At 36.9% G+C, this 27,925-nt stretch overlaps 2 protein-coding genes across 2 annotated transcripts in view; one reads left to right on the top strand and one right to left on the bottom strand.

Moving 5' to 3' along the window:
- The window catches only part of LOC102801476 (transmembrane protein 65-like), a 21,316-nt gene extending 14,916 nt beyond the window's left edge, over nucleotides 1–6,400 (top strand). The window contains exon 7 of the mRNA XM_006814785.3: nucleotides 2,045–6,400. Within this exon, the coding sequence (XP_006814848.1) occupies nucleotides 2,045–2,164 (120 nt within the window). The 3' untranslated portion in view covers nucleotides 2,165–6,400. The remainder of the gene's footprint in view (nucleotides 1–2,044) is intronic.
- LOC100374412 (uncharacterized) lies at nucleotides 6,157–27,697 on the bottom strand. The gene is made up of 8 exons (XM_078008086.1): nucleotides 27,671–27,697; nucleotides 25,915–26,185; nucleotides 19,419–19,563; nucleotides 13,324–13,518; nucleotides 11,710–11,855; nucleotides 11,177–11,381; nucleotides 10,382–10,528; nucleotides 6,157–8,665 (listed from the first exon to the last, which is right to left on the bottom strand). The coding sequence occupies exons 2-8, from the start codon at nucleotides 26,134–26,136 to the stop codon at nucleotides 7,224–7,226; spliced, it is 2,502 nt and encodes an 833-aa protein (XP_077864212.1). The 5' UTR covers nucleotides 26,137–26,185; nucleotides 27,671–27,697; the 3' UTR covers nucleotides 6,157–7,223.
- Between the last annotated feature and the right edge of the window lie 228 nt (nucleotides 27,698–27,925).

The raw sequence follows: 27,925 nt of genomic DNA on the forward strand, positions 1-27,925 counted from the left end.
AAACATTACAGGCAGTATGCATTAGATGTGTGGACAAAGTAATAGTGTAGTTGGACGCTTTGTAGGTACGAAAAAACATTGTAACACTCGCAATACGAACATAAACAGGGAATAAATATTCTCAAAAAATGATAGATCTAAATTCCGTTGATTGGTAGTTTGTTATCATTGAGCTGATAATATTAGCGTTTAGATTAGTGTCACGTTATATGGGAAGTCCCATTGCAAGTTTGCCAGAACATTTATCACCCATTCAATCTATGCCGGGAATATACTACTTTTATAATTTGATAAACTTAAGGAATATTGTGCAGACTACAGTCAACAGCCATAGCTACATTAGAACATATCCAACAGATGTAATGGAAATGACACATAATCCCCTGAACCATTGCCCTCACTAGTCCAATTTACTTGGCGATCAATTTCCACACAAGAAGATGCGAATAATCTTTTTTTTTGTCTACACACTTTGACATAATAGCAGTAATTGTGAAGTCAAAATCAGAAAACTGCATTCAAAACAAACTGTTTTTTTTTTAAGGTTTGTAATTTTCATTCAAAAACAAATTTATTATTAAATGAATAATAAATAAATATGCATCAAATATTAGCATGTCCGATAACAAAAATGAAGCATTGTTTGATAAATGTTGACTGGTCGTAATAGTTTAACCAATCTGAAATGGTCCATTAACTGTCATGTATGTGACTATATTGCATCTACAATGATCCCAGGGTAGGGGTCGACCCTTTGATGTTCAGCCTAACGTAGGATTTGAACTTGGGTCTGCCGATCATGAGTCTGATGCGACAACCATTATGCTACCAGTGACCGGTTTTAACCAAAATTTTAACCATTTCTCATATGTGTAAATGCTCTCAAAGAAGCCGCATCCCCTCTTTTGCATTGTACCATGTTAATAGAAGCCACGGTTTTTAATACAGATTTTATTATTTTATCCTTTAGAAAGTGAAATATGCACTGTGTTTAATTTTAGTAGATTTGATGTTTCTGAAATTATGTCTAGTTTCTAATTTAACTGATTTGTGATGAGCACAATACATTCCATTGTTAACATTTGCTTGGGATTTTAAATTTAGTGCACAATAATTAATAAAATCTAATGACTAATTATTATTTATGTATCACTTCAATTTGTGGGTAATGATGATCTTGGTGTGTATAGAAAACAAATATATTTTTAATAAAATACAGATCTGCCAGCCATTTAATATTAACAATTTTAGGTAACATTTCGTGTTTAAAATAGACTAAATTTATGATGACCTAGTGCATTTTAGTCAAACTTAATTGGTTGATCTGTGTTTATTTTTTATGTATGTTTTTTTAATGAGCAAAATCCCTGTGGTTAGATTTTTGAGAAAGTGCTCATTTGCATATCATTTGTATCTCATTAAAATTATGTGCCATTGATAGTCCTGTTCTTCCGATGCAAATTTGAACCAGTCGGAGCACAGAAATTATTTCAAAACTAGACTTTAGGGTGCAAACACCGGTCAGTTGTAGTTCATGAAAATTCCTATATTTGGGGTTTGAAATTTAAGCATACTATTTGCTTAATTTGCATATTTTTGTCAAAAAACAATTACTGCATTTCAATAAGGCTTGGTATATGAGTGCCTAGAAACAATTTAATAGTTTTGAATTGAAGTTTGAGGATACTAATTGCATAATTATCACATTTCATTGAAATTTGGTTCATAGATGCTCTGGTGTAATCCACAGATGTGATTAGTTTAATAATGAAAAACATGCATATTGATTATCTAATTATTATTAACCAATTATTGGTACTTCAAAAAATCAGATTCAAATTGAACTTGTGGTAGAGGTGTTCTGGAATAAATTAGACTGAAAACCTCACATGTAAAAGAATTATAATCTTCAATAATGTGGATTACATTGTTTTCATGTTGTACATCAAGCTGCTTGTTTAGTAGGCTAATTGATTTTTAATGTCACCAATTATCTCAGCACATGGGCGTTTTTTTCTAAACTTTCTTTGATTATATCTTACAGGGACGAGCTATTGGGATCAGTATAGGATGTATATTGGGAATGTTTCCCTTGTTTTTCTTGAAAAAAAGTGAGAAAAAAGAAGAAAATAGTAAAGAGAATATTGAGGATGCCAATAGGTGAATTCAGTGGGGAATTTAGTCTTATAGATGCAGAACCATTTAGTGGTCATTATTATCGCTCACATGTACATGTCGGGAGCAAACATCTGAGCATTTTAACTGCCTGGCTGGCAACCATCACAGGGAAAACAAAGGTTGAAAAATTACAGAAAACTGTATGGTAGTTGTTACGGCTCCCCCGAACAGTGTAACAAGGTTACCCTACATGTGCAACATATATAAATTTGGTTGCTCAGGATTATTTCAAATTTGAATTTGCATTGTTTTCACCAGCCCTTCGACTGGTGTTCCGCAATAGCTAGCAATAGATCCCTAAGAAATGCATGATACAGTGCTGCACATCTCAACAGTGTAGAATGTTATGTGACGCAGCTTTGCTCCTGAGAATATGTGTGTACATGTATATTAGTGAACTTATTTTTGCTTTATTTATTAATTAACTCAGATTATGTCTAAATCTTGTCATGTGCCTGTTGTGCATATGGTAGCAGTTTCAATGTCAATATATTTGTTTCATTTTATAGCAATTGTGTGAGTTTCGGATCAGATTTGTTTCCTAACAAGTTATTCTCTGTAAAAATATTGTCTCAAATCCTGCCTTTTACTGAAATCCAAATGGTCCAGTGTTACTACATTGAATTAATACATGCTGCCTTGTTTAAACATGCACCATGGTATATTTTTGTGAAATCTCAATTCATTTTTCTGACCTAATATTAGGTACATGAAATGCCATTTGCTGTAATAATAATAATAATTTTCATCTAAATAATGATGTGGGTTATTTATGTTTAATTTCAATGCAGACGTCGACTACCGGTGTATAGAGACATAATGGTGTTAGTAATATGAGGTTATTGCCAAAATACCGCAAGACATGCACAATGCGACTGCATACTGTGCTGTTCCTTGTAATAACCTTATTATTGTACATCTTTGCGAACCAGCCTCTTGATATAGGAAGCCCAGACAGAGCTGGGCAAAATTATTAGAACTTTCTTGCTATGAACTTTGTTTTCAAACGCGTCCACCACCCTGGAAATACCACATTATCATTCCATATCTGGAATGCACATTTCCTAATATGGTAGGTGTAGATACCGATTGTAATACTACAAAATTACAGCATGCTGTAACTTATCCCAATACAGTGAAAGATGTATAATAAATTGTTTTACTCCCATGGTGCATTTTATATGAGAACTAAATGAAAACATTTACCCGGTACCTATCATTCAACAAAATGTTCTGGCATTCAAAGTATCTGACAGAGAATATTACAATAAGTTGAACCCTAATAATAAAACCAATCAAAATGACAAGTATTTTAAAATTAGTTTCACATTTTGAGGTATTAATTTGAATGTGCCTGTTGAGTAAAATTACTTTACCCATAGTCCTGTGCAATTCCCAAAAATAGAGGTTATTTGATGAAACTCTTGGTAATGTGACTAAGTAATTCATGGTTTCATAAATTATGAAAGTGAATTTTTTGTCTTATTTTTTTTATTTGCTAAAGAGTTAAAAAAGATTACTGGTAATATTATGATGTGATCTGCAGGTGTTGTGTCTGTCTGTCTGTCTGTCTGTCTGTCTGTCTGTCTGTCTGAATGAGTGTATGTTTGTCATACTTTATGAGAAGCCAATTTTTCCAATAGAAATGCATGTACTAGTATATCAAAGATTTTATTTGTTGTATATGGAATTATTAAAATGTGTATCATTAAGGTATCATTACCTTACCTAGCAACCCATTGTCTTGTTGTGCCACCTCTACATCCTTAGTCGCAACCTCACCCAAATGTTGACTTTGGTTTTGTTCCTGTACCCTCCACGAGTACAGCTTGCTATGCCACTATTGCTTAAGTATAAGGACTTGCTTAGCTCATTTATTAAAGTGGCCTACACCAGCTGCTATGGTTGCACCATCTGTGTTCATACTTTATATTTAGGTCATAAAGTATGCCCTTGACGTTCACATCACTTCCAGAACCGGCTTTTGAAGCTGTACATCTTTCCGGGTGACCTGTATGAAGCTGATGACAGAACTATCTTCACTTCATTGCTCAGCAAAGCTATGCAATGAAGATGGAAGGTAGTACATCAGAATGTGATACTACACATACAGGCAATACACATGTTTAAGTTTTTCGTGGGCTGAGACTGTAAGGCTACATCATTTGTACCCCCCCCCCTGAAGCCGGTTCATTCTAAATTATCACAGGCTTACACTCATCTAAACTGTTTGTGAATAAGATGGCTAGTGTGATTAACACTAATACCTGTAAGCATTCTTGACATGTGATCTGGTTCTCAACAAATTATGCGTCTCTTGCAAGTGTTCATTTAAACCTGTTGCTATCTGTACAGGATCTATACTGGTGTTAAAATGTATGAGGCTCAAGTATGCACAGGATGCATCTTATTATCTGCTTTGTGTTCTGAACAGTTTGGCATGGTTCTGTATAGATGTCACATTCTGTTCAGGCTCTGAGCCATAATGTGTGGAACCCATCGCGTCTTGTCTTTATAACATCCAGCATATATGCCATGTAATTGACACCATCAAGTCCCAATGCACTATTGCACAGATACTACAAAGCAGAAGCCGCACTACTAACTGAGCTTGGATTGACACACAACTGCCGTCTCTACCACTGCTATACATAGCAGAAGCATTTATGTGTAGTTCAGTGGAAGATCGATTCACACTCTCAGTAGTGGATGGTGGATATTGCCTACCTTTCTGCTAGAAACCAATAGGACAATGTCAGTTCTATCAGATACATTTCCAATAGGCTAAATGAAGGTGGAATCAGTTCAGATGGAAGCAATCTTCCTAATCAATGTAATTTCCGTCTGCAGGATAACCTGGTTTTCACGTTCACATGCTTTTGGTTTTGAAGGAATCGGGGCACTTTACACTAGTGGTGAACTTGTCACTTCTGAATCAGTTTGTAGGCATATGGTCTTTTCAGATGGCCATGCCACTCAGAACAAACAGCTACATGGTGACACTGGATCTAAATGATGCATACCTACATGTACATGTATACATCCAGACAGCCCACTTCTTTTTTGTGGTTTGCAGTAGATGGACTGCATACTGATTCCATGCGTTTGCCTGACTCCTTGTTTACATCCATTAGCATGGTGGTAGATGTACCACACCAGGGGCATTTCTCTCATCAGAGCAGCAGTACAAGATTGTGCTATAGTTCTTGTTTAGTGCCTCTATATGCAGCAGCCTTTGCACCAGGTGTGGCAAGTTCTACCCTTTTATGATAACCTAGTCTTTCAAGCTGACACAGTTTACCTTATTGACTAATCACCACTTCATGGCTAAGAACCAGAGCCAAGATGAACTGGGGTCTTGCATATTCTTCTCATTGTTGGTAGCGGTTATCTGCTATCGTTGCCCCGCTATCCATATGGTTACTGGAAGCCATTAATCTTAAGCTATACTTCACAGTAGCCATATTTAGCAAGATGCATGATTTTTTTTTATCTACAAATGGAATTACCGACCAGACATCCCAGCTGCCAATGCTGGATTAGAATGTGGATATGCACAAGTCAACAAAATCTCACAAACATTGATTTCTTGTGGTACTCGAACCTATTTGATCATGTTGGATTCTGCTTATTGGATTTACCAAGGCACCAGTAGGGTATTACCTTTGGTCTTGGTATTCTGCTTCATACTGTTAAAGATATGCAAGTTACAAAGTTGTAACTGTACCGAACTTAATTTGTCTATGTTAGACAAAGTCTATCTTCATTCAATAATGGTAGTTATTTGACTAGTAATTATATAAACTTGAAGGAACGCTTTAGTCAGTTTCATTGCCTATTACTGCCAATTTCACAATCGCAGATGCCAGAGCTGGTCTAGCACAAAGATAAGAAGCGACGCCAATTTGCATATTGGGGTTGTTCATTGTTCGACAACCAAGGGTTGTACCATTAAAATCACACAAGGAGGCTATAATATTGTGATTATACACATATATTTGTCCAGTTTAGACAATATCGAAATACAGTTTCTTCTAGTTCATACTATATGTGTATATGGTGTGTGTATCTATGACAACAAATTTAAAGAATTGTACTTTTAATATATTTATTAAGTGTTGAAACAAACTCTGTATGTACACAACAAATAGACTCAAATAGAAATGATAGAACACTTTAATTGAAATAAATCTTAATAAAACCTAATTCTTGATACTTTAAATGTGTTTACTTTAAACTTGCACTTAAAACCCACCAAGTTCTTTTTGAACAATTGCAATACTATGTTGCCAAACTTTATTTACACTAAATGTCCTGTTTTCAAGTCTCACTCGCTTTCTTAAATCAAATATATTTGATCTTAAAAGGTTCTCCAACTTTTATATGCTTTTGTTTTTGTGAGTTGTTCTCGGAGTGACATTATAGATAAAAAAACTGACAAAATGTTACTGTGCTAAGAAGAAACCGCAAAAGCTAAGGGTGTGAATGGGTGATCTGACAGATACATTATCCCTCGAACTATTTGAACATTATGTTATTGGATTTTGGCGTCCACGAATTAGATCCTATATATTCATGTCCTTGTACTCGGAAACTTCTAGGTAACTGAAACTACTTTACACCATATGATATCCTGGTTCAAGTATTCATCTAACAATTGGTCTGGTATGTCTGAAAATGTGATGCTAAACTGTGTTGTACTGGCCCAAATGATGAATACCTAGAATGTAAAATCCTGGTCATATGCATGGTGCTAATTTACTTAAAAATCTTACATCCCATAAACTGTATTTAAAAAATCATTTATAAATAGATAAAAGTTACTATATACTAACAAAATTTAGGTAGATTCAAAGATAGATGTTAAAGGGTTTGCAACCAAGTACACTACAATAAGTGTTGCTAATTGCCTCTGCTCAGTATTGCACTATAATTGCGCCTGCTTTACAAATAAATAAAGTATTGCACGATGTATTCTTTCTACTGTACCAAATTATAATGAGACAATCCTTCACTTAAATATATCAAATTAGCCACACCATCACTTAAAACAGTGATCGACTGTACAAAATTCCTGAGTTACCATGGGGATAGTTCAAGGCTTGTGACATCAACAGTCGACTTGAATCACTCATAGGATCAGAGTTGTACCAGTCTGCGAATTGCATGCTGGGATACTCGTAATGTCCAGCATACGGCATAGGGCTGAGTGGTGTATGCTCTGCGTAGCCATGGCTTGCCATTCTTGCATGTGCGTGCGCATTTCGCCAGTGATCTGATTCATACCAGGAAGTAAAGTCATACTGATTCGCTGATTTGTAATGATCATATCCATGTTGGCTCATGTCCTGCTGCATGAATTGTGCACGTGATTTGTTAAAAGTGTCTGTGTAGACATGGAATTCGTGTTTCAGCGTTGATAGCGGTTTATCATTGTTATTGTTTCCAAGGTACATGGAGACAAGCAAATCGATGTATGTACCATTATCTTCATCTTGACTGTATCCGTGACTACCGGTGAGCTGGCTCATTGTTGGTCCTTGTGTTCCAACTTCTGGTGTTCCTCGTGAGTAGCTATGACAGACATTGGTCAGCTCACTAAAGACAGGATCTCCGCTAGCAGGTGGAGATGTAGGCATATTCTCTCTATGTGAGGTACACACAGCACCTGTGTTGCTGCTGGTCATAGTAGAGCTTTCTTCATTTGATATTGGTGCTATGCTCTCTGAAGACGTGTGGTGATGGTGGTGATGGTCATGATGAGATTCTGAGTGAAACTCTCGCTGAGAGGTCGGGATTGTTGGAGAAAAAGCCGAATTCGTAGACTTCAGGGTATTGACTGTAGTCGTGTTTTCATGTACAGTTCCACGCACATCAAAGAAATCAAGCAAAGAAGGCAGATCACCTGTTGTACTATCATTAAGTTTTTGTTCAGCACTGACAGTGTCTGAAGGAAGACGCTTGATAATGCTGGCATTCTGTGAATCCTCCTCCTCCTCCTTAACTGTAAGACACTGTTGCAATCCGTCAGAGCCTTCAACATCTGACTCTGAATGTGTTTTCACACGTTTTAAACTTGGGGTGTTGTACAGAAGTGGTGGTGCTTTTCTCTTAGTTGGGCTTGATAATTCGTAACCAGGGTGGTTATTAATGTATGTTGTGGAGTCAGCCATACTTTGATCATAGTACTCCTTATTCCTCTCCGAGTACGAGACTTTGTCATTTTCAAATATATCTGACAACTGTCCGTCTGTCAACTTGTGTGTTTTGTCTTTCATCTCCTTCATCATTTGTCGACGTTTCAGCATATTCTGGAGAAGGGGGATAGTTGACTTCTTGCCATTTCCATCATTCCTTGCAGGAACCGGTTTCTGGAAATAGGTGTTCGGGCAGCTGAAATCAACTTCGTCAACACTGTTGTTGTAGTAGCCATAATCCCCGGAGTTGTTACTATAATAGTTATCAGAGGAGTATTGTGAACTCATTCCTGTGAAAAAATAAATTAACAAAATGGTCAGTACTTGAAGTCAGAATGCTCTGCTTATATCGCTTGGTGGTTATGGTAAGTTATGGTAACAATCCCAAAGACTTAAAGATAAAGATAGATAAAAAAAAACATAGATCACAGTTGTCAGTTTGTATGTCGTTTTGAGAAGGGTGGGCTGGCATCAGTACTCTGACCGAATGGTTTTAATTTAACATCCTTGCGTTACAATCAAATTGGTAGACGTTTTCATTGGATAGAGAAGTCATTTGGTAACACTCACTCCCCTTAAGCACCCACGTATTTACCTTAATCATGGTCGAATTATCCGGCACATGAATCTCATTAAATGCGGTAAAAAATGTATATATTAAATAGTATATTTAAATTGGACTTCACGGCAGTATGGAAATTGTCACACTGGCCGTTATGGAATTCAAGCTCCCGCAACTCTCTTAAAAATGTTTGAAATCTATACCCTCTGAAACGCTATTTCTTGCATTTTGAGGGGCACATTTTGCTGACAAAAAGGGTTTCAGTCGATTTTGGAGGGGCGACCCCCACATTTTGGATTGATACATCCTGCCCCCCCCCCCGTGCCGCCCCCATTGCAACGCCACATCGCACTACCCCCAAAACACAGCTAGATAAATACATTTAAAAGGCATGTTTGAACACTTTTTCAGAATAATAACTTGGCATTGTAACGAGTTTGCCATTATTGGAAACCGTTTATCAATTTAGAACTGGTTTATATTCTAATTAATTCTCAAAATCTGCCATCCTGGCATTCCATTCAGTACGTTTCATGACAACACAAACGGCCAAACGTCATTGCTTCTATGTATCGCCCACTGTGGACAACACATTCTTGGGATTTACAGGTGTATACATGAAGTAAACAGTAAAGATGGCGTATACGTAGACGTAGACATTCACTGCGTGGGTGTAAGGTGAACTAGATCTCGAATCTGTAAGGGCATTGACTTAGTTTTACAGTGCTTTCAGAGTTCACAGGAATGATATGTTCAGTAGGATATGAGTTGCACGTACATAATTCCGATTGGTATTGATTACTATTCGACATGTGGATTTATTAATGGTGTATCTTTTTTCTTTTGGTGCATATTGGACAAACAATTGACAGGTTTTCGATGAATTTGCCGTTGACGTATTGCCAAAATAATTGTATTCTGATAAAAATGTAATTGGAGATTACAACCCGACCGAAGATGGTTCGTTTCTAGTTGGAGTCGAAGTTAAGAACGAAAGATCGGTTTGTAATAAAAATGAAATATCTGTGATGTTTTTGCGTGTATGCGTTCGTTCTTTGAGTCGATGTTTTGTGTAAATGTAGTCTTCCAAGCGAGTTGAGTTCTTCACGCCCCGCAACACCTTAGAATCTAAACGTAACAGATCACCACATCAATTGCGCTGAAGATCTCCGAGCCGATTGAAATCGAAACACATGTATAACACACTAATACGAGGACAACAAATGTTTTTGCCTTCAATACATTGAACATTTTATAATGTCAATAGCCATGTCCGGAAGATGCCGTTATTTTTAAACTTTTAGTTTGAATTACGATATTCTGTCGATACTTTAACGTACATTGCTTGAACCATTATTCTAATGTACGTCTCGTATACTCCGTCGCATGAGTCTACCTCCCGTTGAAGCGGACATGACGGTTATCTGATCGTAATTTGGCTTACCGTTATGTGACCCTCCGTATAGACCGTAACTGTACATCTCGTTGGAGGACTGGTACCACTGCTCTAAACCGGGATTTGTATGAAAGGATTGTTGTCCGTTAGCCGCGTACCCGCTGTATGATGCTGGTCTACCTTGTGTTACAGGGACTGGGAATGAATGAGATAAAATACACTGTCACGAACATTCTGGATTTTCAAAAATTGTTCAAAAGGTGTTCTTGTATTTTAATATGCAAATATTATGTTCTTGTTTGCACATACAAATACAATCAGTTACTTGTGTAAGTATGTATATTTGTTTGACGTCATTCCGCTGACAAACAGTGAAGGACGCTCGGGGCAAACTATTATAATTTGTGCAAAATTGTCAAATAAATATGGGTAATTTCTCGTTTTGAACTTCGAAAAAACATTCATATGTATAATAGTATGTGTTATGAATATATTACTCATGCAGACTACTGTCTCGGGCGTTTCTATGGTGATAACACAATATCTAAACACAGGCAATATCTGTAACGTGCACACTGCTAGCACAATATCACAAATTGGTCTAAAGTGATGTTGAAATTGATCATTCTGTTTCGAAATATCTGAACTTTGACCCTTAATAGACCCGCTAAATCAGCAGTGGGTGAACGAACCCACTGACGGGTACACTTTCTAAATTGTGGATTGTGCCGAAAACATCGAAAACACGCGACCACGATGCACGTGGATAGGAAACTGAACATCATGTTTTGTTTGTTTGAAGCGAAACTTTCAAGTATAGCTTTGTCAATACTTGAAACTTACAGGAATTGTCAGTTTCGCCAGCGTTCACTTGTTTCCCTAGATTGGGTTGTGATTGGTTGTTTTTCATAGACCTTTCAAACCCTGGCAAGTCGCCGAAGTCTTGCAAATGCAGCTTACCATCTCCACCGCCAAGAAGAGTCTGTGCCTCCCTCAGTTGCCTAGCAACGCGGTCGACTCGATTGAAAGACTTGTGAATATGCACTCCCTGTAAAAATAAATTAGACAACTATCATTAGGAACCAAAAAGGCACGATGGATGAATTATGCTATATTCTCCAAATAAAGTCCGAAAGCAGTCCAAGCCGAATTCACATTAGTTTGAACTACTGAGCATGTTTTACTATTATTCAAATTCATATCAACAATCATATTTCATCTTATGCCACTGAGCAGAATTTGAAAGAATGCAATTTTTTTTTTGGTGACCCATTTTTTTTTACTTTCGGTATCACAATAGTATTAATACCGAAAACATGAATATTATGAAACCTCCTCAATAATCTAAAGATTAAAGTTGTTTTTGAATGACTTACAATTTTTTTACAAATTTCTTTAGGTCTTTCGTGGCGATGCGATCTGTGGTATTCCAGCAATGCAATCTTCGCGGAAGATGTTGTTTTAACAACATCCGGTCTTGGGTGGTCATGATACCCTTTCGACTGGAATATGACAACTAATTCTGTTATGAAAAAAATAAATAAAAATAATTAGTCGCTATTTTCAATCATGTATGTTTGGCGTCTCCCTTCTATTAGTGTTCTAACCCGAGAATCTACATAAGTTGATCATGCCCTCTCTAGTCATATTATACATTGCTGCATATGAATCACAAACACACACAAGAGGGCGCTGTATCTTTCGCCAATGCATTTTGATTCAAAGATGTGGAATATATATATTGCACCTCAACGATAATAGGCCTTTATATTTTTGAACACGTTTTGATCTGATAATGGTGTTTTTTTTTTCAAGTTAATAGAAATCTTTGAAAATTAGCAACAAAACACTACTTGCTTGTATCATTGAATAAAAGCTCGTAAGTAGATGAAACAGATCCCGGAACAATCACCAAGTTATGACAACTATTTGTAACATTTCCAGTCTAGCTTTAACTGGTTTTACCACCCCTTAGAGGGGGGCGTGTCCTCAACATGTGCGCGAATGGTATGGGAATAAAACTTGGTGCCACACGGTCGACAGTTTTATATATAATCTAATTCAATAGCATATAATAAATGCCGTGTCTCTTATTCTTGAGAATAGCCGCTTATATTAACGCGGGAAAAAGCAACGCTGACGTCATTGAAGACATGGTGACGTAGCAGCTTTTTTCCAATCACGGTTCACTTGTGTATGAAATTGTCTCATGTTAATTTCTCACGCAACACAAAACGGGGTCCTACTACGCCAGTGAGTGTACCACTTAGTAACAAACACTTGAAACGCGACATTGTTTACCCATCAGTGCACTCTATACTAATACAAATACTACCGTATGGACATGCGCAATTTGTGAAACCTAACAAAGGCTGTGATACTGCTGGTTGGCATGAGATCATCGCAAGTAGGGATAAATAACTTATTCAGTTGAAATAATAACAAATATGGTTATGCGAGACGCTAGCTTACTGAAGTGTCTCGGGCTGCTGCTAAGCAACAGGTGATTTGCGTAATCTTTTTGAATGTAGGGGTGGGTCGAGACGGCGTTTGGATATGCCAATTCGTCATTATGGGTCGTTGACATGTTAATTCAACCACAGCACACGTACGTATAGTGCGCCGGGCGGAATAGGGTAGGCTGCGTTTCCCTCGTTGTGACTGGTCTTCCTTGACTGATGTCATTGACCTTATTGTACAAGTACATTCCCAGATTAACTAACTATTCAGTTATATTAGTTTTCTAGGATTGACTCAAAAGCAACTGAGATTAGGAATTCACGCGCGGATTTAGAGGAGCCCCCCCCCCCTCAGCCTGCAAAAAAAAATGACAAATCAATTGAGAAACCCAGCCCACCGGAGGTCTACTTCGGCAACGTCGATAGGAGCGCGCCCCCTTTCCGAATTTCTGGTTCAGCCAGTGGAATTTGAATATTGATCAAAGGTCAAACACTCGATGGGTCGATGAAAGTAAAAACTAAAATACTCACCCATTGGTCTCCAAAAGTGTGTGACTGGATAACCACCCTTCCCGGCACATTGTACGTGTACGAGTCGTCCATCGCATTCAGGATTGGGACACTTTTTCTCGCCCTGCTTCTTTCTCGCCCTGTCCGACGTAGCTGGTCTCACGCTAGTTCGTTCCCCTTCGCTGTTGACGCATGATTTACTACAGACAAACACACCTACGATAGAAATAGAAGTATTGAGGTTTTATGTATTTATTGAAAATTAAAACTCACATAATATTGATATTCTCTCATAAGCAAAGCGTCACGAGTTGGTCGTACGAGTTGTAAATATCACAGAGCGTGCTCTAATTATGCGTGGGTATGTATTTTTTTTTACCCTGACTAAAAAAATAATCCACATAGGAGGAACTCGAGCGAACCACTTAAGCCTTTCAATAAACAAATAATACGAAAATTAGAAGTCTTCCCGAAAATTTAGATCAGCGCGGAAGAATAATCATTTGTTCTAGCATAACGTGCAAGAGATTTACTTTAAATTAGCCATATCATATATCTGGAAAGTCTAGAGAAACATCGCAAAAACGTCACTTGAACATAATTCGTGTCTCTTTCATCGTGCCTTTTCTATTATATATGTGTATGTCAATTTTATCAAAGTAGGTACATGTTTAAATACTGCGTTTCACTGAATACCTGAAATAAATTGTTTCCCGGTGCAATTTAGCGGACAGCATCAATGCCGTGTTTATTGCTACTCGTAAAATGCTAACACTCGTCACGCGATAATTCCGGAAATGACGTCACACCGCCTGCCTTTATTTTTTTACTGTCACATGGAAGTAAATCTGTATTTTCACACAGCTTTGCCACATTCAAGTTGAAAAAATGCATTTCTACAGACGACATTAGCTATTAGCGTTCACTGTGTGTAGCAATGCATTTGAGGGACAGCGTTCTGGGGATAAGTGGCGGATTAAGCGACGTCGAAATTGTCTTCTTTGGTCGTCCAAAAACATTTTTTTTTGAGAGAGAGAGAGATTCACTATGTTTAAATGAAAAAAAAAAATAAACCAACAGCGCTGTCTAGTGTTAAAGTTGACCTCGCCACGGAAATATAGGCCGCATATCTTGAAATATACGAGTCGTGTTTTAAGAATCGGTCTGCACAATGAATTGATGATGGATAGTAACATAAATAACATGTAATATTACAATAAATACATAGCATTGTTTATGAGTGCAACCACTTCGTTGTTATGGATATTTAAATAATGCAACAAGTGCAGACAGTCTCAGGGCTTCGGAATATGCTATACAAGAATACACAACACAATGCAATTTGCTGGGCTTCCCCTAAATAAGATATGGGATTTGAACAACACGAAACATTGACGGTAAAAAGGCACATGGGTCTGTAAATACCTTACATGTATGTTTATTATAGAATAGGCGATGAGAATGAAAACAGTTTCAGTACTTTAAACACGACTCCCTCTCGCTTTCCATATCTGTCTGATCAAAAGTTAAATGCTCTACCAATGCCATACTGGTTCCCTGGAAAGCTTTGAAATAATTTATATCGGTTTGGCCAAGTGTGTTTTTGCGACATCATTTTAACCGAAGAAATCCACAGACGAGCAGGCTCATCAGGTTTGTCACGTGACGAACGCTGGTTCTTAGCGATCATTTTGAGAATATCTGTGACGCGTGTTTGGAGTCACAAAACTGACACTCAGACGGCGTGCCGTGGTTAGTGACCAAACCGTTTTACACCACGAATTACCGTACTATAGGGGCAATTATCCGTGATATATAACCTCTTTCACAATAGACCGCTCCGTCTGCATTCCGGGCACGTAATAGTGCAGCGCGACACGCTTGTATTGTGGGTCTTGCTCAATACCGTACGCTAAACGAATCGATACCGAGCTTAAGAACTTGCTCTAGCAAACAGCACAGATGTTTAAGCGACGATCGTTCAGCGTCTCACAGACAGTCTCATATCATTTCCGAGAGACGTGTCGTCGAATTTTGTTTGAGGAAGTGCATGTCTCTGCTTACAGTAGTTTTTTTTTTGGTCTGGTAACGTGTGACTAAGTGTTGGTGTCTTAGTCAATTTAATCTGACAGCTGATGTCTTTACTAGATTTTGAAAAAGACTTAAAGTATTTTCCAGAGTCCGGAACATAAAGATTCGTAATGCTACAACCCTTATAATGAGTAAACCGACCCAATTACGATGCATTACCCCTCAACATCTTATCGTGTTTTTTTTTTTTTTTTGTTACTCGCGAAAGATAGAAACATTTTGAGAAAGTTCGTTGTGAAAGGACACAAATAATCACATGGTGTTGGTGCGAAGAATAGTAAGTGAATTAAGAATTGAATATTGTATAGGGGATAGACCTATTCTGAACGCCGATGACGCCATTACACTACTAGTAGGCCATCATAAATACTGTCACAGAAAACCGCTAGCAAACACTCTGTACACAAAACACCAACCCCACCCCTCCCCGTGGTACAACCAATTAATTCTAGACTAGTTTTGGAACCGGGTCGAATACGGGTAAATTAAAACTGGCTGACTGTTTTACAGTGGCCGCACTGTTCTGTATGCAATGATGTATTACCTACATGTTACTTGCATAATCGCCATTGATTTTCATTAAAACTATGAAATTCGATATAGAATGTTCAGGAGAACTTTTGTTTGTTTTTTTGAAAAAAAATGCTTGATTTCCAGTCCCTGTATATTGATATAAGCAACCGGACGGTAAGAGCAATACGGAGAACTCATTAGATATGCGGTCATGCGTACCGTAACGCCGATGCGAACAGCCGCCCAGATGCACGGACAATATGACGTAGGGAAACATGAGGACAAACACGAGTTGTGCAGGGTTTCAAAACGACTAGTGGTTGATTGTTCGTTTCTTTTATTTTGTATTATTCACCGTTCCGTTCAACTGATGAGAGGATTGCTACAATGCCTTTTAAAACGTTTTTGTTCCGTGCAATACTGTCATATGATGGCTTAATTTACGATAAAGCGCTACATTTGCCGACTATACCGATGCCGGTGCTATCACGTGCTTGCAAGCAAGCCTTCTCCGAGTCAAACGGGTAGTTCCAGGCCGAGGTTTCTAGACTATGGCGAGCACAACGTGAATACCACAGAAAATGCAACTTCTTCGCAAAATAAGGTGAAGGTCCCCCTAATGCAAAGATGCTCAGGCGTAGAAAGGCTATAATTTTGAGTGAAAGGCCAAAAAAAAACACATTGGGAATGGCGGTGTATACTTCGCGATAAAGGCAATTACGACCACGTCAGTAGATGTAGGTTTGTTTTCCATCAATTTGTTATGTGTATTACCAGCACCAGAAAAATTGAAAAATTGCCATCCAAGCTAAAGCCCCAAGATACTACTAATATTTTGCGCAATTGTTTAAATTTCACGTGTTATTACTAGTATGTAGTTAGTTACGATTTTGAGTGCGAAACACATTCATTGCATGTAGACAGACAAATGCCACCAAACTAGACAAAACTTGTATAATATAGTGACTGTTAAGTCTACTGCCTCCTTAACGTACACTCATCTTGAATGGTCAAAAAAATCCAACACAATGTTAACAACTTATTCAAAACACTTATTAAATGTTTGATGGTATCTGTATTACGAATTAACTGGTAACGAGCTGCTCGTTTGAAAGAGAGGGATTTGTCACGGCGACGAAATGAATGTGGGAGAAAATAAAACATTGGATATTAAACGTGTCTTAATGTTAAACATTGGGGTCAAACGCGAAACAAATATATCGCCATACAACATTTAGAGAAACTTAGTGTCTTCCATCAACCCTATTTGGATTGGTTATCTCTAATTAAGAGACGCCCTTTTGCTCACTGTTCACTCACGCGTGAACCCGCATGGCTTGTCAGCAGCAAATCTATCTGCGCCATTTTCCGCCGTTCTTTTCACACACAAGTGTTTGCTATTTTTTTTAGATATATTCCGTCAAAATGTTATGTAAAAAATGTAATTTTATTATATACGCTACTTGTCAGTGTTTGTCACAAAATTGTGAGTTTTTTAATACAATGTATAAAATAAATGTATGGGAATTTCATCAAAGCCGTCAATTTCCCGGCCATTTTTGTCATAAAAAGCGTGGAATATACTGTAAATATGCCGTGTAGAATGTTGTTTACAAATTACTAGTAAAGTTTCATCAATATTTATTCATTTTTTATCAAAGTTAGATTATCCCGCCAATGTTTTATCAAAAATATGAGGTGAGTTATCATAATATTCGACAAGAAATTGTATGTATAATGTAGGAATTCCACCAAAGATGTGCTTTTCTTGTCGCAAACAAAGTATGAGTCGACTTTTCTTAAATATTCGATTCAAATGTTGTGTAAAAAACGACAAATTTTGCCAATTCAATAAAACTACAACAACCTATCCTGCACTAATATTTTGTAGAAATACTAACACGTGCTGTGTCGTACAGCCTCGTTCGCTGACATTATAATATGTCATACGAACCGCCAAGGACCGTGGATATAACACGTATTTCAGTGAAAAAAAAAGTGTTCATATAAGACTGACGTCGTCGTCGTCGTTGTTGTTGTTGTTGTTGTTGTTGTTGTTGTTGTTGCCAACTGGAAAACTGACGCGATGTAAAGACAAACTTGCTATGTATTTTAATATTCATTTTCACCCAAATGGCATTTGCCCCACAGCTAAGTCCCAATACAGCCTAAAAATACGAATATCTACACTAAGCCATATCATATTTAAAAAGGCTATTTTGGTCATCTTTCTCATTTCATTTTTTGTTACCCTCATACCTTTTAATACGTTGTGGCTATATTCACTCGCGTATCTACCCGCCGAAATATCTACGGGTAGTTATGAATATTCATTTATGCAAATATGCATTGTGTTGTTGTTGTCAATCATGATTTGTGTGTAAGGAAATGAACAATGGGCCAGGCGACGCGATTGTTCGCTGTATGGCGCAGTGAATGTTTCCAGAGCAATTAATACCAACTTAAGCATGTTTGATTATACTATCTGCCTAAGCTCATCAGTCAAAATTCAACTGAATGTGAGCAAAATTTGAAAGTCATTAAACTTGTTATTATAAATTTGTGGTGAAATTTAGACAATTCAGATTTTAGATGATGCCTGTTTTTATTTTATTTTATTCTTTTATCCAATTACCGATATTCAACAAATTTTACTTAAACAATGTGTTAAATTTTTACAATTGTCTTTTTGACGAAAAGATGACATGATTTATTTATTCATTTGTTTATTCGTTTATTCAATGTTCATGACATTTTGCACTTCATGAAAAATACTATTATTATCCAACTCCCGCTATCCATGGTTACGAAAAATTAAATTATCTTGGGAATCTAACATTATCATTAACCACTACATGAATTACAGAATTAAAATATATTTGTGAAGGCAGTACTTCGTCGACCGGCAACTTTGCTAGAAGTACGGACAATCCGAAAAAACTGGCACCCGCGCACTTACACAGCAAACAAATAATGCGGAGTGATTTTGTTATAATTGGTGGTAGTGAGAACTGCCTAGTTGGTATATTTAATGTATATACATAGTTGACTTTCTTCACCAATGTTTAGTAGCGGAGAATAATTAAGCAGCCAGTGGTTTACTTTGGACCAGAATTGTATTTTTAACATCAGCGAAAATAGCTAGTTTCTCATATTTGAAAAACAAACAAACAAGAACACAAAATGTTCGCATAACATTCTTCCCCGATTGTGCACTGCACTTGAGTTTCAACTATATACGAAACAGGGGTCACTGTGATTCCGAATAAGTTAGTTTTCATGATCTGGTACAATAAGGAGGTGGTTGCAGGAGGGATGAAACAAATTTACGGGTTATGGTAGTCAGATTCGTCTTATGCGTATAGCATGTTTTCAATGCACATTTTAAGAAAAGATATCTCTCCCATTTCACGCTACACATTTCCGTGGCCACGCGACTCGTTTTTCGATATGCGATATACTCAGGTATAATTCACAGTGACGTCATTATTGCAAATTGTATCTTAACTTACCCAAACATGATTTCTTCAGAACTTTTTTGTTGTGGTTGTTTGTGTTTCGCATCGCCCAGCCACTCAAGTGTTTCCTTGCATCCGCATCTTTTGGTGAATATCGAAGACTGGCGTCACCATCAATCCATTCCTGAAACTCGTCAAACTGAAAAAAAACACACAGTAATTATAGTAAAAATATTTCTAATACCATAACTGTTATAATTAAGATGCATGAACTCACATATAGCAGTACCTTATCTAGACTGAGGATTGGCATCGTGTCGCTGGTGTGCTGTATATTCGTTCGAGAGTGAACGGAGCGTCGAAGGTGTCGCTTCGGAAGCTACAACTAGTTTGAGCATGGAGCAAAAAGAGCACCGTTTTTATCTTGAAATTTCATTTTAATAAGATCGAGTAAATTATTCCTTTGAAGTGGGCACAATGGAGGCAACAAGATGGTCTGTTGTGAAAGGCGACTACAGAACTACATCTTCAGACAACTGACTTCAAATCCTATTGATGGCGTATCAATGGTGTAGACAATTAATCAAAGACATATACGACTTTTAAAACATACGGCAGAAAAGGAACGGGTAAAGGACACAACTTAATTAGAGGTATAAGAGTTTTGCCAACTTTGTGTTCGTAAGCGTGTAATTCGATATGGTATTGTGCGTTGTGATCATTGCATTGTTGTGCATCAGTTCTCCTTAGACGGGTGCCATGACACAATCAACTACCACGTGAGGATTCAACACTCCTTGACGGAGCGATTACAGCCCCCTTCTCGCGTCACGTGGACATCGCAACATATGCAAAACGCGTCGGTCGTATTGACTGAACCGTCCCGGTGAGGCAGCTAACTGGAGTTCGCTACTGCATCGCAATACCATATGCTTTGCCGGGGGGTGTAAGTGTCCAGCTCCGCAGTCGGGACATATACACTTTTGTCTGGACGGATTCGATATCACAGAATAACGACCAATTATAGAATAAATAATAATAAATTACGCTCGTTGGGATACTGAGTATTCGTTTCTAATTTTTGGCACGTGTCGTTTATTCACGCGTGCCTCAATTAATGCTTTCATTTCATAGTAACAATCATGGCGAACCATTGTTCAAATGTGTGAATGTCGCGCAGTATCTAGATGGAAATGACCACATATCTCCACTTTATTTTCTTAGACGCGTGTTTGGGAGGGCCAGGGGCTGTTCCCACCTGATGAGTGATATTTTCCCTACTATATAGATAGGACCGAGCTTTTTGGACACCGAACATTTAACTTCAGATTTTTGATAAGAATCTTATATTTTTAGTCGTATTTCACTGGGATTATGTGCAACCGAAAATGCAACAAGTTGACGACCTTATCATGATTAGCCAATGGGAAAGGAGCCCAAGTCTTTCTATCATATTATTAATACCCGGATGTAAGCACTCAACAGCCAAGAATTGCTTCTTGGCTCAGACTGGATCAATTACTTGTCTTTGGGTTACATACGTACTGTAAAGGGGTTAATTATTCACTGGGTTTTAATTTTGCTTATTTCGCTGACTGGAAAATGTATTAAATTAAAACCCAGTGAATATGTAAAATTTAGCATAGAACACATTATCTAAATGATAAAACCGTGAATTTAAAACCCAAAGAATATGCCTGAAATGGCAAATCAGTGAATTTTAAACCCAGTGAAAATTAGTCATTTTACAGTATACTCTTAATACAACTATAGCACATTAAACACACGCAGGGATCACTGACTTGCATAACTCTCCGGGTTTTAGCTCTGTTTATGTTCCCCATTTTTTTCTTTAACATTAATGTATCTTTTTTTTTTCAATTGTAATCGCATATTTATTTATACGATGATGATTTTTATTTATTCCTCACATAAACAAATATGTTAATTAACCCGGATACTAATCACATAAGCCACTATTGAGCTCTGAAACAAAAAGTAAAATAATAGTGCCGCCAAAATCCAAATATGAAAATAATTATACAATTGCTCATTTTTGAGAAGTATGTTAACGATATGCTTCAGTGTTACGGTGTGTTTGTAATGATAGTAGAAAATCTTGAATGAAATGAAGTAACACGAATCTGTAACCGTGGCTAAGATACGATAAACATAACGGGTGTTTGTATTCAACTATTGTATCATTGTAATAGCCGAAACCAAAACAACTGTTAATTGCTTTGTGTTTGTGTAGTCGCCGGGGATTCCACAACTATAATTACCAGATATGTTTTCACAACTGTCTGCGTTGTCGCGTGGCTACGTCATCGGTATTAAACTTTCACCCGCATTATGTTGTGTGTGTAAACAACTCGATTAAAATTTTAGTAGCTGTTAAATTTGTTTTCGAAAACGAATGTCATCATCCGATGTAATTTTAGTGAATCCTAGTACGCGTCTTTTATTTTGTTTTTTGCATACCAAAAAAAAAAAAAAAAAAAAAAAATAAAAAAAAAAAAAAAAAAGAAGAAAAAAAAGAGAAACTGTTCGTATCAGGCGTATTTGGGTGAAATGTATAACAGCTGCTCTTTCTTTCATATAGTCGGGCTATGCTCGGAGCAAACAAACCAATATACACGAAGGTGTTCTGATGGTTAGTGTTTACCCTCGAAATAATGCAATTCTAACACCCATTTTCTAATTAAAAGCAAACCCGGTTTCATAATGTGAAATACGTTGGTTTTTTTTTCGTCGGGAGTGTGTGATATGAAGTTGCATGTATTTTTTGGTTTAGTTTTTTAGTTTCTCCACAATTTTTTTACTCCCTGGCTACATTGGCTGTTTTTTTTAGCTCCATGGTCAAAGGTACTGGATAGGCAGCGAGGTGTGTCTAAACACGTAATTATAGACCTGAGTTTTATTTACCTAGGGGCGGTTGACAGGTGACTGTCGGGCATAATAGAGTATTGAGAGAACGAGAAGCGTTCTCAATATATACGGTTAGGAGTTGATCACTGGGCATGCAGTTGGAGATGATCGACCATCAAACATTTCTGTCACGCTTCGTAACCCCATTCAATATTTGTTCTTCTATTTAAATACTAATGCAAATAGTACAGTTGGCCTTCACGGAAAGTTACGGTTACGGCTTCCAATCAGTGTTTGTTTCAGTGTGAGCGGGTACTTGAATATACGACTGATATGAAGAAAACCTCGACGAGACTCTATTGAGCAAAAAACAATTTAAATAGCCCCAATATTAACTGACATCGAGTGTCAAAGTGAAATTATTTGCACCGTGACAAGGATCCAGGGACTAGGATGATAAAGACCTGTGTTCATAGTTGTTTTTAAAAACAAAAAAGAGCCAACGGTATCAAGAGAAAATAAAACACCGTCCATCCGTCCGAATCGCGCGCTGAGAATATCAGGATGAGAATCATCAATTTTGAACATTACATCTACTGTGCTGATGCAGTGATTATTGACTTTTGTGTCCAACTTTTGGCGAATGTAACATAACAATATATGTTAGTTTGAGAATTCGGAGCTATTGAATTCTGGGTAATAAAATAGATACAAATAGATCGATATAAACAAAAAAAACATTAGATTAAAGAAAATTTATCGCATTTGTGAGAAAAAAAAATATCGTGTGATACAGTTTTCGAACACGCGGGTGCTGTGTCGGGCGTCGTGTTGTTGACATCGCACATAATGATGAATGCACCGTGCTTGAAAGCATTGGGAACTAGATCTCCAATATCTCCAATCTTCCGTCTACAAATTCGCTAGTAGAAATTGCCAGAAATGGCAATACCAGTTTGTGAAACATATTTACACATGTGCCCTGCGGTGTGCTAGCTGTTCAAAGTTATACCTTTGGCACCGAATTCAATGCATGCAACGCTCTGGTGAAGAAACAGGTCGACGTGTCCGCTTTCCTACCTAAACATCTGTTTTACCCGAGTGATAGTGGTGGGTCAAAGGTCTAAACGCCCACACCACTGGTTAAGACGATGCAACGATTTGCAGGCACGGCAGAAGAAACAGTGTTCTACAAATCTGTTTTGTTTTACTCTCTTAAAGAATAGGATTAGATTATTTTGCCCTACGTGTACTCTGTCGCACTTTACGCCCACGCTTGAGACAGAGATCGCTTGGGCTAAACGAATTGCTAAACAATAGAGATGTTAAGAATCGTCGCATTTAATTTGTTGTTTCTCTCCGTCGCTATTGTGCCCGATTACCGAGAATCAGTAAATAACGGCATCATGCAAGATAGATAAATCAACCGTGCTATTCAGTTAGAAATAAATTGAGATGATAACGCACTCAGGACGAACGTGTCAGAAGAACGTGTCAGGTGAAATGTTGAGGTTTCTATTTGACATTGATGATGTTCAATTACACTATGATAAGCGGGTGCTTTATTGTTATGAGAGAAACTTGAACCTTGACAGCGAACTTATTGTTGGGGTGCTGTTTTCAGTGAGGCTAATAACGGGCTAGCGCATTGCAGGCTACTATGTGCGTTCTCTCGAACTACATGTCTTTTCACCCAAGTTTCGATGCGTCTTTCAAGTTCGGAGTTAAAAACACATCATATAAAATATAAATTCCTGGGTTATTAGAAACGTACATCTATGTAAATTCATTTTACGGTAGTGACATTACCACCGATGAAAGGCAATGTTAAAAGAAATGTGCACGTTCATCTGAGTCTACCCATCACTGACATGTACGACATATAGCCATGTTGAAAGCAGTTCACCATCTCCAGTCTTAGGTGATATATTATCATATTTCAAGAACTGATTTGTTTTTATTTGCTGCACATTATATTATATTATATTATTATATATTATATTATATTATATTATATTATATTATATTATATTATATTATATTATATTATATTATATTATATTATATTATATTATATTATATTATATTATATTATATTATATTATATTATATTATATTATATTATATTATATTATATTATATTATATTATATTATATTATATTATATTATATTATATTATATTATATTATATTATATTATATTATATTATATTATATTATATTATATTATATTATATTATATTATATTATATTATATTATATTATATTATGCTTTTTGGTTCACGGGTAAAATAAAATAAAAGACGATCACGTAACAGTACAAAAACACCTTGGAACCCCGTAGGCAGGCCGGTGACACCGGTTCGCACTTAAGGGGGTACCAACCCCCCTGCCAAATTCCAAGGGAAAATCAAAACATTTAAAACACAGAACAAGTAACATAAAACATATATGCGCTGCTGTAATTGTGTGCAATGATAGCCCACCAAGAGGACAAAACTCTTGGCTCCTGTGCGTGTGCTAAGTTTGTAAATACAATGATGTTCGTTTGTATCGATATTATATATTCGGGTCAGTTCATTTTTCCTTACTCGATGTGATTATTCGGATTATAATGTTTATATTTATGTTGCCAAAGCAGAATACCTAAATATAGCGACATCGCACAGCACGAAAACGAAGGAAATCGTCTGCAATTTATATTTTTTGAACAAAACATACTAGTACACAAAACAAGAGGGAACATTTTCAACAATAACAAACAAACAAACTAGATAACATGCATGAGAAGCGGGCGTTGAGAGATCGTTTACACAATGCCTGACAAATATGGCGTTGCCATTAATCTACGACTCAAAGTTTAAAATCAGAAATTAGCAATTACAAAAATATTGTTTATTATAAAATGTTTTGTTTTTAAATTTTGGCAATTTATCAAGTTATATTACAAATAATGTATCACATTGTTGTTATAGTTATGACGTCATAACGTTCTTATCAGTTATGAATATTCATAATTGGTTATACACAGAGACATACCCGGCTTGAAATAATATCAGATTCTGTTCTTGTCGATACAATGTCATGTTTATAATGAAAAGTTCACTTTTTGCATGCGTAGCGATGTATAATTTGTGTTCATACATGTTGTTTCAGAAATATTGCACAATATCTATGGGTGTCGACGGGTCGTGTAATATCATCACGGTCATGACGATAAATTACATATATCGCCTTTCTTCATTTAGTGAAGCCGTTGATTATGTCAATTACCACTATTAAATAGTAATTACGAATTGATTCGGGACATATTTAGTATGAATTTGAACTGAGTAAATTGAAGATGGCCGCCCAACCATCCAATGACTAGCATGGTTATGTCCAAACCACATTAAAAAAAATAATGTTCTATTTGGTGTATCGAAAATACAACGTTAAACAAAATAAAATGTAAATGGCAACGTATGTTTGAAAAAAAAAAATAATAAATCAACATGTCTGTGATTGAAAACCGAGTCGCGAACGAGGCTGCTAGTGTGTACCATCCTACAGGTGTGTTGTATATTTCAACAGGTTGGTGGAAAAGGAAATGAAACGATATAATTTAAGGAACTAATACCAATCACACCTTGTTATAAACTGTGAAATATTGCGATAATTGCATGGATGTGGAAAAACTTACCTTGTCGATTTTCGAGTGTTTTTTGTGCCTCCGAAAGTCATCTTTATGACTACGTCGCAGTTTCATGCCGACACCTATATCGTCTGTCGGATCCAATATGGATGACGTTTTCTCTGTGGGTGAGAGGGACGACGTGGAGGCTAAAGTCGACGTTGTCATGGTAGAAGAGCTTTCACTAAGTCCGGGCGACATGATATTTGACATCAGATGTGGTGAATTCATCGTGAAAATTTCGAAGACTGACCACGAACACTTTTTTTTTAAAATGAATCTGAAATGGTAGAAAACATCTTCATTGTCGAGTCTTTATAAAATTAGTCACAGTTTCCCGCCAGAAAATGCGTTTGGTTACAGCGAGCAGCTCATACGGATCCAAAGTGTGGGCGGGAACACCGAACACACTATAGTCATAACGAAAAGACTACGAAATTGAAAATAACGAAATTTCTGAAAAGCTCGCGTGTTTATTACTCTAAATAGGCAATAAAGTAACAAAAAGGTTTGAGGGTTGAATGGTTTTGTTTAATTTTTCACCCAGCAGAAATTGAAATCAGACATACTCATCAAATCGCATGCAATGAATATTATTTGATGGTATACGGGCATGCCTGCCAAAATTCATGTCCAAAATGCTGCAGGTTGGGTGCAAATACTCAATATTTACCCAGTATGATGTGTATTTTCGTTTTGTAAATATACATATATGAAAACAGATGTAAATTGCACACCACTGCCTACCTGCCTGCCTACCGTCTGAAGGTAGAGCGACGAATTTAAATACCGCAGTCAATTTTATCGCAAGAGCGAGCGCACCACTCCGCGGTACTGCGCAGTGACTAATCACGATGTGATTATTGCGCGAGCAAAAATGCTTAATAATATACCCGTGTTCAATTTAAACTCTCTATATACAACAGTTTAGCATGTTTCATCGTCGATAATGAATATTGTGTTTATAAAAACGATTCGTTTAGCGCCCTGACGCATTTGACCCGCACGCACATACGCGTGCTGAGTGTATAGTGGCGTTTCTCAGCTCATCAAGGAAACCAGACTGCTAAATTACCCGGTTTAACAATTTCATTAGCTCGCAACACAACAAGTGTGTATGAAACAATAAATATTTATCTTTTTTTTTTCATATTAAAGCTTGCCAAAAAGCTATATTATCGCTTCCAGTATAAAAGTATCCTCTGTATTCAGTTTGGGGTTAGCGAAATACCAATCTACTAGTATTTAAAAGCGGGTGGTGCTAGATTCACAGAAACATTTCTTTTTTTTTCTTATTTATATAATCCGTATTTTGCCATATTCAATGTCTGATTACTTATTTATCTATACATCTAGACGTTCGCTTTTTTATTTATCATTTTTTCGTAACTAATACCAACTGTAACAACTGAGTATTTGTGATATTTAATCGGGATTATAATTTAAAAACAAAATGAAACTAACCCTAGCAGAAGGATATTAGAACGCGCTTCGCTCTAAAGTAATTGTTGTACGTATGAATTTAACAGAATAATGAAGATATCTGTCGAATCACAAGAACGTGCCCGAAACAAATATTGATCTGTTAGTATGTTTAAAAGAAGCCTATACGACAAAGTCGAAATTCAATACACTGTATTATTTTATAATACGATCAACTTGATAAAAAAAAAAGTTAACGGTTATGATCTTTCTCCGAATAAATAGATAAAGGTGCCCGCTGTCCGTTCGTTAACTCGTAAAAACAGGTGGGTAGGAAATTTACCTGAGTTGTCTGCCACTGTGCCTGCATAATGTCGTAAATATATCATATATGTATTGACTCTTACAAATACACAGGTACAAACGGTAAACTTACCGAAATTTGCTGGCTGTTTTTTCCCACTCGTGTCTCTGTGAAGCCGATTCCGCTTCAGTCTCGACGACCTATCGAGGGGAGTGTCAAATGCGTGGTAACTTTTTCTTTAGTTAGCGTTCCGATCGACGAATATGTTATGGTCCGGGTGGGTAAAAATAACCG

This window comes from Saccoglossus kowalevskii, chromosome 18 (assembly GCF_978046115.1).
Source record: "Saccoglossus kowalevskii chromosome 18, keSacKowa6.1, whole genome shotgun sequence".
Lineage (NCBI taxonomy): Eukaryota > Metazoa > Hemichordata > Enteropneusta > Harrimaniidae > Saccoglossus > Saccoglossus kowalevskii.

Excerpts from the sequence above, each read along its gene's own strand:
- LOC100374412 (XM_078008086.1), bottom strand. The coding sequence starts at position 26,136 with ATGAATTCACCACATCTGATGTCAAATATCATGTCGCCCGGACTTAGT. Across the intron at positions 11,856-13,323 it reads ACACTTTTGGAGACCAATGG|AATTAGTTGTCATATTCCAG; the intron begins GTGAGTATTTTA and ends TTTTCATAACAG. Across the intron at positions 11,382-11,709 it reads AAGAAATTTGTAAAAAAATT|GGAGTGCATATTCACAAGTC; the intron begins GTAAGTCATTCA and ends TTATTTTTACAG.